The 12286-nt window shown below is 35.6% G+C and overlaps 1 protein-coding gene across 2 annotated transcripts in view; it reads right to left on the bottom strand.

Moving 5' to 3' along the window:
• The window catches only part of DYNC2H1 (dynein cytoplasmic 2 heavy chain 1), a 159620-nt gene that overhangs the window by 29652 nt on the left and 117682 nt on the right, over nt 1-12286 (bottom strand). For both annotated transcript variants that reach the window (XM_058186002.1, XM_058186003.1), the window contains exons 76-82: nt 11395-11555; nt 10225-10350; nt 7993-8103; nt 7109-7264; nt 5288-5363; nt 4478-4689; nt 2946-3050 (exon numbers count right to left, since the gene is read on the bottom strand). In XM_058186002.1, the coding sequence (XP_058041985.1) occupies nt 2946-3050; nt 4478-4689; nt 5288-5363; nt 7109-7264; nt 7993-8103; nt 10225-10350; nt 11395-11555 (947 nt within the window). The remainder of the gene's footprint in view (nt 1-2945; nt 3051-4477; nt 4690-5287; nt 5364-7108; nt 7265-7992; nt 8104-10224; nt 10351-11394; nt 11556-12286) is intronic.

The raw sequence follows: 12286 nt of genomic DNA, 5'->3' as shown, positions 1-12286 counted from the left end.
CTAAACGTTTACAGCAGTAATAGAAGCTTTAATGAACTATCAAAAGAATTTTAAATGCCAACTATCACTTCTCTTAGTAATTTGAAGATTCTGTTTTTTAGACATACTCCCTCCAGCATCTTAAAATCGAAAATAATTCTCATAATGAACCATATAATGCAACCACGCCTTACAATTTTTGGATGCATTATTTGCCTTACATGTACTTCCTGTCATTCCCTCAAGGAATTTTATTAAAATATTCCCAATGCTGACGAAATCTCTTCTACAGTCTGCTGCTTCATTCACTATTAGAAACATTTCTTGCTTGGAAAATCCTCAGAACCAAAGGAATGAGTTTTCCATTCTATTTACTTTACACCCATCCTTTTCACTTATATACAAAGCCCTCTATGTTGACCAAAACTATTTCATCAGCTTTTACCCTCTTTGATCTTCCCATTTTTAGAGAAGTCACCATATTCATTTTCTTTTATCATAGTACATTGTGATGGTGTGCTTTGCGGGAGATTTTATAACTGCAGTGTTACATTGTGCTGCAGCAATTTTTTTTTTGCATTCTGTACCAAAAAACATAATTGAGTTATCCTAGAGAATGTAAACATTTGTTACTGTAAAAATGCTAACTATGACATTCCCAAATTAAAAGTTTGATTAAGTAAAGACAATATTTTAATTGGCTGTCTAAATATTTCTTGTTTGTTGTATGCTACTGTGGAAGGATGAGATATCTAAACAGAAATGATAGGAACAGCAACATCAATTTTAAAAGTCACATAAGCTACTGATCCCAGGGAGATGTGATTTCACATTTTAGTAGAGAAGTACAAGGAGGAGACAGAATAGCCACAACATACCATCCAGACAATATACACAATGCACCCATTTAACATTGTGTTCAAATAAACTGTATCTGAAATACATATTTCACCATGTACTGCAACATGAAAATTCAGCAGTTTGAAAGAAAATAATATCAATATAGAACCTATAGGACAGTAGCACACAACCGTGGGGCTGGTTGTGTCCCCAAAAGCCCTCCCTTCACCTTTCAATTAATTAATTTTTAACATTGCTTTAATCTCCCTTGCCTCCTTTAAATTTTCAATTTGTATATATTGTTTTTATGTTTTAATTTATTAGTGCTTTTTTATTTTTATTTACTGCCCAGTCCCTCTGAGGGAGATGAGGGGAGGAGGGCCAACATGTGATAGATAGGTAGGTAGGTAGGTAGGTAGGTAGGTAGGTAGGTAGGTAGGTAGGTAGATAGATAGATAGATAGATAGATAGATAGATAGATAGATAGATAGATAGATAGATAGATAGATAGATAGCAGTAGACATAGATAAATATATTACTGTTCTCCTAAAAAAATCAGTTTAACTTTTTTAGTCTATTTTCTATGGTAAAGATGTCCATTTTAGCCTATTTTCTCTTGGTAAAGGCCATAATTTGTTTACTTTTTAAAAACTGTGATATATACAGTATTTAATCCATTCAGAGACATTTTGGACTTTAATGGCATATAAGCTCTAGTGAATAAACGTGCACCTGTACTCCCTGGAGTTTATAATATTCCATTAAAAACTTTACTGTGACATTTTCCTTCTCACAATGAGTGATAAAGAGTTCTAATCTCCTCCCTTATGCCCACTGAGATTGCCGAAAGAACTGCATACGTGAGTATCAGTTTAAGTTTTTTCCCCCTCCTCCTATTCAAAATTTTCTCCATTTCTTGAAGAGTTGCCTGGACAAGTCCTCCATTTTCCTTGGCAAGATTTTTCAGAAGTGCTTGCCATATCCTCCTTTCTGGGCTGAGAGAAAGGTCAAGATCACTTAGCTGGCTTTGTGTGCAAGACAGGACTAGAACTCCCAGTCTCCCAGTTCGGTGCCTAAACCGTTGCATCGAACTGGCTCTCAATCAGCTTAGTTATGGAAATGGAATTACTTCTCCTCAGAAGAGCCATGCCATTTATATAGAATTTTAAAAGAAGGAAAATCAGAATAAAGCCATGCTTAGCTGGTTTTGACAAAGAGCTCCAACTTCATATTCTACCTAAATTATTGCTAGCCTGTACTGAACTGCCATTCAATATACATTCTTCTAAAGGGATAGCATCAAAAGCTAATGTCAAGTTCTGCAAAGAGGATTCTCTGTGCTGTAGGATGAGGCATTGGTCTAGGAGTGATTTTTCCCCCCTCATTCTTTGGACTTCGTTTCAGCTCTAATTGGCATTACATTTCCATTTTGACATTAATTATGCAGACAAAATTCAGAGGACAACTGGCTTGCTAATTTTATTCCGTTCTGCTATGCTTTTTTTTTTTAAATGAAGCAAAGAAATGCTTATTAGAAATCCCTAAGGACTCCACTAAAATGTAGCATGTGATTCTAAACGGAGGGACGTCACAAATTTGTGAACAAAGACATTTTTCAGAAATTTCTAGAAAAGAGTGTTTTATTTTATAAAACTCCACAGGTTCTGTTTCTTGCTATCCAGCAGAACAACGGGAAGATGGGACTAGTAATCATAATCATCATTGTCTCAGTAAGAAAATGCTTGTATATACTGAGAAACATCATTTAGGTTTTCATGAATATACATTACTATAGTAGCTATCACTTCTCATATTTAAGGAATCAATATGGTTTACACACCAGAAGCTGATAACCATTCAATATGTGCACAGAGAGTTACCAAATGCTCTGTCTGAGGCTCAGCTCTTTCATAACATGGAATGTTGCTAGTGAAGTATTTTTTTTAAGAATAGTTTTACAGGGAACTAAGATTTGGTGGAATAGAATGTATGCTATAATTCTTGGAAAACTGATTTAACTTACAATAAAAAGACACTGTCTCTTTATAAATGATATGTGCATTATTGATAGTAATTAACTTCTTCCCCACAAAACTCTACCAATAAGGAAAACTCCAAATCTTACCAAAGAACTGATCATTCGTTGAGATGAACGTGCAATATTGGCAGGCAACCCAAAAAAATCAGGCTTGTCATCTTCTGGAAGGCTTTCAATCACATGGCGGTAATCCTATGTAGAAAATAGTACCAGTAAACATGTGTAAATATGTGGCTTAGATATTTTGGAAATAAATTTTGATTATTAAATTAATAATCCTTAAGGTATTATCTAGAATTACCAGAACAACTAGACACAAGGACAGTTTTTTCCCCGGATGCTATCACTGCTTAACAACTAATTCTCACAACACTGTCAAATAATTTACTAAGACTGTATTACTATTATTCTTCTCTTCCTTACTAGTATCTATCTCTTCCCACTTATTACTATAACCATGTTGTTTGCATCTTTCAAAACAATATTATTTGTTTCCTAGTACGATTTGATAGTTTATTAGTAACCTTGACTATCACTAAGTGTTGTATCTTTTATTCTCGATGAATGTATTTTATTCTCCTTACGTACACTGAGAGCATATGCACCAAAGACAAATTCCTTGTGTGTCCAATCATACTTGGCCAATAAAAAATTCTATTCTATTCTATTCTATTCTATTCTATTCTATTCTATTCTATTCTATTCTAAATCCAATAAGGTGCTGGAGAACGATTGATGCATCTTTAAAAACTAGAAACAGAAAAAAATTGAAACAATTATTAAGATTATTATTTAACTAGTGAATAATAGTTGAACTATTACTCAACGTTATTATAAGTTAAAAGTATAGCTGAAAGAAGTGTGAAGCTTGAACTCTGAAAAAGGCAGAGAGGAGAAGGGAGGATCCTTTTGAACTGTGATCCCGGGGGCGACTATTATGAATCCCACGGATTAGAAAAATAACAAAGAAGTCCTAGACTGAGCCTCACCAAATTTATGACTTGAAGCCAAGATCGCCAAACAGAGGCTGTGATACTTCGATCATGTCATGAGAGCTGACTCACTTGAAAAGTAAATCATACTGTGAGTGATCAGCAGAAAAAGGAAAAGGGGTCACCCTAGCATCAGCTGGCTGGACACTATAAAGGATGACACCGGGATGACCATGGTGGATCTGAAGGAGGTGGTGTGAGACCGAGGGGCATAGAGGGGGCTGATCGATAGAGTGGTCAAGGATCGAACACAACTAAATGGCTGTCAACAATGACTTTAAAATACATGCTTTTAGTTTTGTTTCTTGGTTAACAATGACGTTAAAGTGGGGGCTTAAAACTATGGCTCCTTTCATGTTCAAACTCTGTGTATACGTGTGCATCTGAGAGGCTATGCTTGGAAGTTCTGACAATGCAACTGATGTGGTAGTTACTAAAAAGTTCCTATTTTAATCAGACATGTCTGGCTTGTGGGGCAATCATTTTTAACAGGTCAGTAGATAAAACACATCATCAATAGCCTCAATAGCTACTTTGGAAATCAAAAACAACAATAATCTACATTTTAATAAAGCCAAAGAGAATTAATTTTAGCATGACCATCTGATAAGTACGGAACATACTTACCAATATATTGCAAGAGCTAGGTAGAGAAATAGAATAAGGAAATCTGCTCATCTTCTTGCCCCGGAAATTTGAGTCAGCAATGACTCTGGAGTTAAAAAATTGTTCCAGGTAAGACCGTAGGACCCTCATATCAAAGTAATTATCTATGCGACCTCCATAAATAGCATTTTCCAATAAGCCATGCACAAACTCCCACTGAAAATCCTTGGCACCTGAAATGAGTAAATATAAAGCATGGTACAATGGTTTGATGGCAGATTATTTTTTGTGTTAACCTTGAACGTAATGTAGGAAAGCAATAAATTCTCCTCCCATATGACTCATGTCTATGCAGATGACCTAATGCTTTCATTTAATTGTGACATTCTCCACATTACACATCCTTATGGAGCCCTAACAATTTTGCCTAATGGATTCTAGTCAGTTGCCTCTTTCCTTACAGTCCCTCAAAACTGCTATATATATACATAAATAAATATATAAATAAAACTGCTGAACATATAAATCTACAATTGGACAACAGTCACAATTATGAGAACAATTATATTAATATCTTTATTTATTCAGAGCCATCAGTTATATATAACAGTTTTAGCTATGAGCTCCAGATTGTTGTACAAAGATTTTTTTATTTAGAATAAATTCATGAATCATTTATGTGTGTGCACTCCTGCATTTTTTAATAATTAATTTGAAGCCAACTTTCAAGAGCAATAAACATCATAATGAATAAAGTACCTACATATTTATTGTTTCAGACAGCTAGGCCAGATAATGGAACAAGGATTCTGTAAGGATATGACGACTCACCATCAAATAGTCTGTCAATAATATCATATCCTGCACGAAGATCAGATAAAGAAAATTCATAAAATTTGGTCCAGCCCTGGAAAAAAAAAATTAGGAAATGGTAAATATTAAATGTCCACATCACATATCACTTTAAAAATATTCAAAAGCATCTATCCTAAGTTTGATATGAAAAATTCAATGGAAAGAATAAAATAATTAAATCCAAGTAATTTAAAGAAAGTAAATTCTCTATTGAGCTAGTGATTTTTACAAAAGACAGCCAGCCAGACAAACAGTCAGTCAGACAAATATACACTCGCTCTGGCAGAAGAGGTATGCTCTGGATCCCATTGGCCAAGGCATTGTGCCTGGTGGGGTCAAGAGAAGAATCTTTTCTATTGTGGCTCCCACCCTATGGAATACCATGCCCCACGTCCCCATGTTGAGATTTGCCCCTACCCTCTTGACTTTCCAAAAAACATAGTTTTACCTAACTTGGCATCTACCATTTTGGAGGTGGCTAGTAGATTAGTACAGCATCTCACTTCCAACCTGTACATGCATTGGTTTTTTATCTGTTTTAATATTAATTTAATTGCTTCAGCTTTCAAAGCCTAATAGTTAAATCTTATAATTTATGGTATCATAAACCATCCAGAGTCACTTGGTAGACAGACGGGCAGCATACAAATTTAATAAAAAAAAAATAGTATCAAGTAACACAGATTTCCATGGACACAGTATATATTTGGGAAGGCAAACGTTTTGATGCTTAATGTAGGTTACTGGAAGACAGGTTTCCAGCCCTTCTTTAAAACTGTCATGCTTTCAAATCAAAGACTTCTCACTGAAGTAAACAAAAATCTGAATCAGGCTGCTGGTGAGATATGTGTGTATCTAGAACCTGCATCTCAACTTTTTCATTCCTGGTGAATCAGCTCAACATTCTTAATTTTCCATGAGCATTAACAGTGAAAAGTCTATTATCTATCACTCCCAGGCCAGTTGATCATACCCGACAATAAATGTTAGGGGGAAAAAAAGTTTGGTGGGAAGATATTTTTTAGCCTGTGGCCGGTAAGCTACAGATTCTCTATCTTCAAAGGTACTTTTGCAGAATTTACATAAATGCTGTAGAGTTGGAGAATGCTAAATTAATTTTATAAAGCTATTAAACAGGTTTTCTGTTTTGGTGGGAGGGAAACAAATTCTTTAAAGTTCAAGGGGGAACTTAAGATACCAAACATGTAGGATGTAATTAATTAAAAAAGGACAATATAAGATAAACTCAGCTTTAGGAAACTAAAATTTAAAAAATACTTATTTAAACAACCACGACCTCAAAGCATCAATTTTGAAAAATGAACCCTTCTTCCCCCGCCATCTTTAAGGCACTTATCCAAGGCAAACAAACAGTAAGCATTTAAAATATACACATACAACAATTTAAAGCAACTTCAATCACCTAAAAAGGAAGTTGGGAAAAAACAAGCATCAATACTGACTGATTCTTTAATAGTTCATTTTAGCACAAGTAAATGGGTGAAGTTAATAAGATTTAATAGGATTTGAAGGTACAACAATAGGTATGATGTAAATAATTTCTTTACAATACTAAGCAGAAATACTTGGTTTAAACAGAAGGGGGGGAAATGAATTAAATTAGACTTACCCCCTTTAGGTGTTTTATAGTATTATAGCCTTTATTTTCAGAATTGGTTTTTATGATCTTGGCAATCAAGAAAGCAATTACTATCCACAATAATTGTTAATACAGGGAAGAAAACAGTACATTAAATGAAAAGAAAAAAAATAGTAGCAATTAATTTTTTTTTTTACCTGAGGGATATAATTCCTTCGTTCTTGACAAGCTGCATGAAACCAAGCCAGGCTAAAAAGAGCATGAGCTCGAGCTAAATTACCCTTTTTACTAATTTGTTCTGGCGTCCAAGATTCATATGTTCGCATTAGGTTTTTTTTGAGGCCCGGAGGTGCCTGGAAGAGAAAATAATATCTTACCGTAGCATTAAAGTATGGTGACTGATATCACAGAGAATGCAAGCAAATGTCTGCTTGTACAATATAGCTTTTTCCACTTTCTTTTTAGTTTAGTTTATTACATAGGTTAAAAAGAGAGGCTGCAGGAAGCTGCAATGGGGCCAAGGAAGCGAATGGCCCCACAAGTGGAAAATGCTTTTCAATGGATAGACAAGGTTATACTGGAGAAAAGGCCAGACTGCATTCCTCTGTAATTTGGGATGCAATCCGATGTATGAAATGACAGTTTGGAATTGTAATTACCATATTTTTCGGAGTATAAGACATATTCCTCCCCCCCCCCACTAAAAGAGGGTGAAAATTTAGAGGTGTCTTATACACCGAATGTAGCAGGAAGGTAGCCCCAAATGGGTGGAAAATGGGGCACGCGGAGGCAGCAATAGGCTATGGCAATCCCTGCAGTCTGAAACAACTGATGGTCGGGAGGCCAATGCAACCAACAATCAGCTGCTTGTGCTAATCAGGCTGTGCTGCCGCTGAAACTGAAACGGGCTGTTTGCTGCAAGGAGGCAAATTGCTGGAAGGCAAAAGCAGAGACAGATTTTTTTTTCTTGTTTTCCTCCCCAAAAAAGGTAGGTGCATCTTATAGTCCAGAGCGTCTTATACTCCGAAAAATATGGTATTTTGCCAGTAAGGCTGGAGTTCCTTAGAGTTTCAAATCTTACTTCGTATGTTATCTTCAGACTTGATTGGAGCAAAATGGGAGAAAAACTGGGATGGACTTCAGCTGTCAACCATAGACGAAACCCAGGCTGGGGCTGTAGGTTATTCAGTTCCTATTGTAAAAGAATTGATGTTCAAAATGTAAAGAAATGCTTAACATTTTAATATCAAATTTCTCTCTGAAAAATATAGACAATTAAATTTAATATACTGAAATACGATAATAGAAAGACAAATCCATTTCTTCATAAATTGAACAATCCTTTTTTTACCCCTGACATAAGATGATTTTATTTTCTTATATAGTCTTTTATGTTCTCTTTTCTCAACTGATTGTTTGATTATTATTTTCTGAGTCTGGATGTCAAAGGGAAGAAAGGAATAGAAGATATATTGTATATCCAAATAAAAATTCCATATATAGTCAAAATGAGAAACAATGTCTTCCAAAAGCAATTTTTGCTTTTATTATTTGAATACCATGAATTGAAGGATTTATGCCAACTGTAACTATATTTTTCTGCCAGTTAATTTTTGAAGTATAAATATATTTGTTTGGTATGAACTACAAGTTATCTCCTGAATGAATCATCTGTGGCTTTTAAAAATATTTCAAAAGTATGTTAACATTCTTTCACCAAATTCTGCCTTTATTATAAATATCTCTGTATGAGGGGGTTTATATTTGTAATACACATATTTCTAGGGGAATAATTTTAGGGAGTAGGACAATTTGACATAATAACAAAATAATAATTTGTTTAAAATAGCATGCTCCATTTTCTACATCATCACATAGATTTAAATCGCTGTAACTTTTACAATAACAATTGCCTCAAATATACTTAGGAGTAATTAGCAAAAAGGATACGACTCCTGCTAAACCATACTTCTGAGGTCTTAGAAGTACTACACCTGAATAAATTAATCCTTTAATCTGTTTAGATTTAAAATAAATTATAAATGCTAATTTAACATGCACAGTACACAGCAAACTATAGTGCAGCTACCCATTAATCACTGATGATTACTTTTCCAAGGCACAAATGTTAGCCGGTCTCCAAAACCTAGTAAAAATTTTTAACTATTGTGAGACTGTAGAATGGGTCTACAAACAGGTTGGAACATCTGTGCATTTTTTCTTATCAGGCAAAAGGGCAGCAACATTTCTTGTGTCAAGAACAGTATAAAAGAGACTCAGAAGAACAACCCTTAATATAATATAATATACTGAAATATACTAACTGATACATGGGAGGCTAAATTATACGTACATACATATATATCTACATATGTATGTATAAATTCCAAGATTATGTGACCTATCCACCATGTTCCAATAAAAATAACTAGGAATCTTAGAGAATCAAATTTTCTCAGTGGCAAGCAGTTGTTATAAGAATCATATTTTTGGTTTCCATTTATTTATTAGTTAAGAGTCAACAGAATCAAAAATCAGCAAGAAAACTATGATTTAATTAATTTGTAATGGTTTGAAATAAATTGTGAATGTCGCCAATCCAACCGATCCCTAATAATCCTTGCATTCTGGAATTATTTGCCACACAAGAATTTTACCACAAAATCCTTAAAAGAGTTATCTAAACTTCCCACTGAATGCAATATAAATTTCTTTCAGGAAAGTGTGAGAGGATTGCAAACTATTCCTTTTATGATTCTTTTACTAATTTTGGGGGTGGAGGTTTGTTCTTCAATCTTGTGGGTTGGTTTCCTAATGTTTCGTTACCAGGGTAGGTAATGTCTTCAGCAGAATTTAGGGGATGTCAGTGTCAGTGTCCTTCTGCTTATAAGGGCTTTATGTGGTCAGTAGGTCTTGTGATAGGGTGGTCACGTCAGATCAGGGTCACATCAGATCAGGATCTTGTGATGGGTCAGGTGTGGGTCATGTCTGGTCTGGGTCTTGTGATGAGTCTTGTGATGAAGAGGTCACATCAGGTGAGGGCCATTGGGAGGTGAACTGCTGGTTGGGGGTGGTGGTTGCATGGATTGGTTAACGGTTGATGCCATCGCTGGTAGGCTGTGTGGTTGATGTGAATTCTACGGGGTTCCTAGCTCGATGTGTTTGTTGATGGAATTGCTTGCGAAGTTTTTATTTAATTTTATTAAGTTGACAGATGATTTGTCCTGGGCATTACAATAATATTGATAAAAAAATTTCCCTATTTACTATGGAAAACAGCTTAAAAATTACTGAATTCTGTAAAATATCTTACCTTTTCCAATATAGGCAGCCACGATACAACAAGGTGCAAATTCTTCAAGCACAACCATTCTCCATTCCGGGCACAATCTTTTACCATCTGAATAGCTAGATCAGCTTGACCTTGGCCCATGGCCACCTATAAAAGATAGTGGAATATTGTTCTTTAACCATAGGGAAAAAATGTATATATTTGTAGGAGTCTTGCAGATTAAGCACTGAAGTACTGGATTCTAACACTGTGACTTACATTATCACAATGAAATCGTAAAAATGTCACAAAATGTCAAGTGTGAAATTACTGCCATTTATTTGTAGATAATTTTGGATCATATTTGTAATTAATGGAAATCATTATCTGGTAGTCTCATAGAAGATGAATTATCTCATACATAAAATATAATGGAGGCAACATATCAATTCAAATATCATTGCCATTTGTCTTGTATCTTTATTATTGCCAGAATTGTTTCAGTATAGCTTATAAGGAGAAGGTCTTTTATTTTTTTAGAAGAAAACATATTAATTATTTGTCCTTCTTAAACCTAACCATAACCAGCCTGTTTGCAGTTGTGTGGCTCAGCAGCAACATGTTGATTTGCCAGTATCTGCCTGTCTGTCTGGATCTGGAAGTTCCACAGGGACTTAGTCCTGTTATTCTCCACAACCTTCTGTAGCATCTCCCATCTGGAGATAGGATGACCTAATTTATACACTGTGCAGATATTCCTGTAAATAGCACTAGCTATTTGACTATGTCGTTCAGTGTATGCTCTTCCTGTCCACCTTTTGCACCCTGCTGCAGACTGTGTTGGACTGTCTCTGGTACTCTGAACAGTCTGCACCTCAGATCCTGTCTAGAGCAGAATCCTGCTTCTATTGCTCTGTGCCAATGTTTGTGCTGATATGATCAGTGTCTCAATGCTGTCTTTTAGTCCAGACCGTTCTAACCACTAGTAGGACTTCCCAATGTCTGCCACCGCAGCTATCTATCAATGGTACACTAAAGATGTATGTATGCATGTATTATCTATGTATGCATGTGTATGTGTGCATGTGTCACAAACACACCAAGGAGCAAGTAGAGTCAATACGTCAAATTGTGTGTTCTACCCAAGAACCAGAAACATGGGGGGAAAAATTGAGAGCATTTCCCTTCGACTGATGCATGACAGTGATTCACCTGGTGGTAGCATTCTCCATTTCTTTCAGTGCTTGCAAGCTCCTGCAATTCTTGAGAAGGATCAGCACCAGGGGAAATAATAATCAAGATAGGTTCGATTTCTAATGTTTCTTTGTACAGACGTTTCAGATTGAGTGGAGGTGGAGACAGCTCTTTAATCCCTAGAAATGGAAAGTATTTATAATAAAAAAAGTAGGATTCCAGTAAACCCACAAATACATTTTGAGTTGCTACTCCCATCTGGACTGTTCGCAGAACAGAACTGACCTGAATATTCTCACGTTCCTTACCCCTATAAATCTTTGATATGGATGCTTTATAAAATCAGAATAAGCATAATATAAAATCATATAGTAAATCTATGATAGTTTGGACACATCTACAGACCCTTGTTTTTGCTGACACTGCAGATGCTAACTATAAAAAAAAAAGCTTAAAAGATTAGATAAAAATACCGTAATTCAAGTATGTGTTCATACAAGAAATGCAAGAGAGATCCATTTTGGAAACCTCCATGTTAAACATTACCATTTGTACAAGTAAAAATACACATTCTTTATAAAGATGTCTCCTAATAATAAAGGTAAAGGTTCCCCTCGCACATATGTGCTCGTTGTTCCCGACTCTAGGGGGTGGTGCTCATTTCAAGAGGCAGCGCTGTCTGATGAGGATTCCGTGGTCATGTGGCCAGCATGACTAAATGCTAAATGTGCACGGAACGCTGTTACCTTCCCACTGAAGGGGGTCTTTATTGTTCTACTTGCATTTTTTATGTGCTTTTGAACTGCTAGGTTGGAAGAAGCTGGGACAAGTAACGGGAGCTCACCCCATTACGCGGCACTAGGGATTCGAACCGCTGAACTGCTGACCTTTTGATCGACAAGCTCAGCGT

This window comes from Ahaetulla prasina, chromosome 5 (assembly GCF_028640845.1).
Source record: "Ahaetulla prasina isolate Xishuangbanna chromosome 5, ASM2864084v1, whole genome shotgun sequence".
Taxonomy (NCBI): domain Eukaryota; kingdom Metazoa; phylum Chordata; class Lepidosauria; order Squamata; family Colubridae; genus Ahaetulla; species Ahaetulla prasina.
Note: the sequence above shows the minus strand (reverse complement) of the source record. Positions and strands in the feature narration are given on the sequence as shown.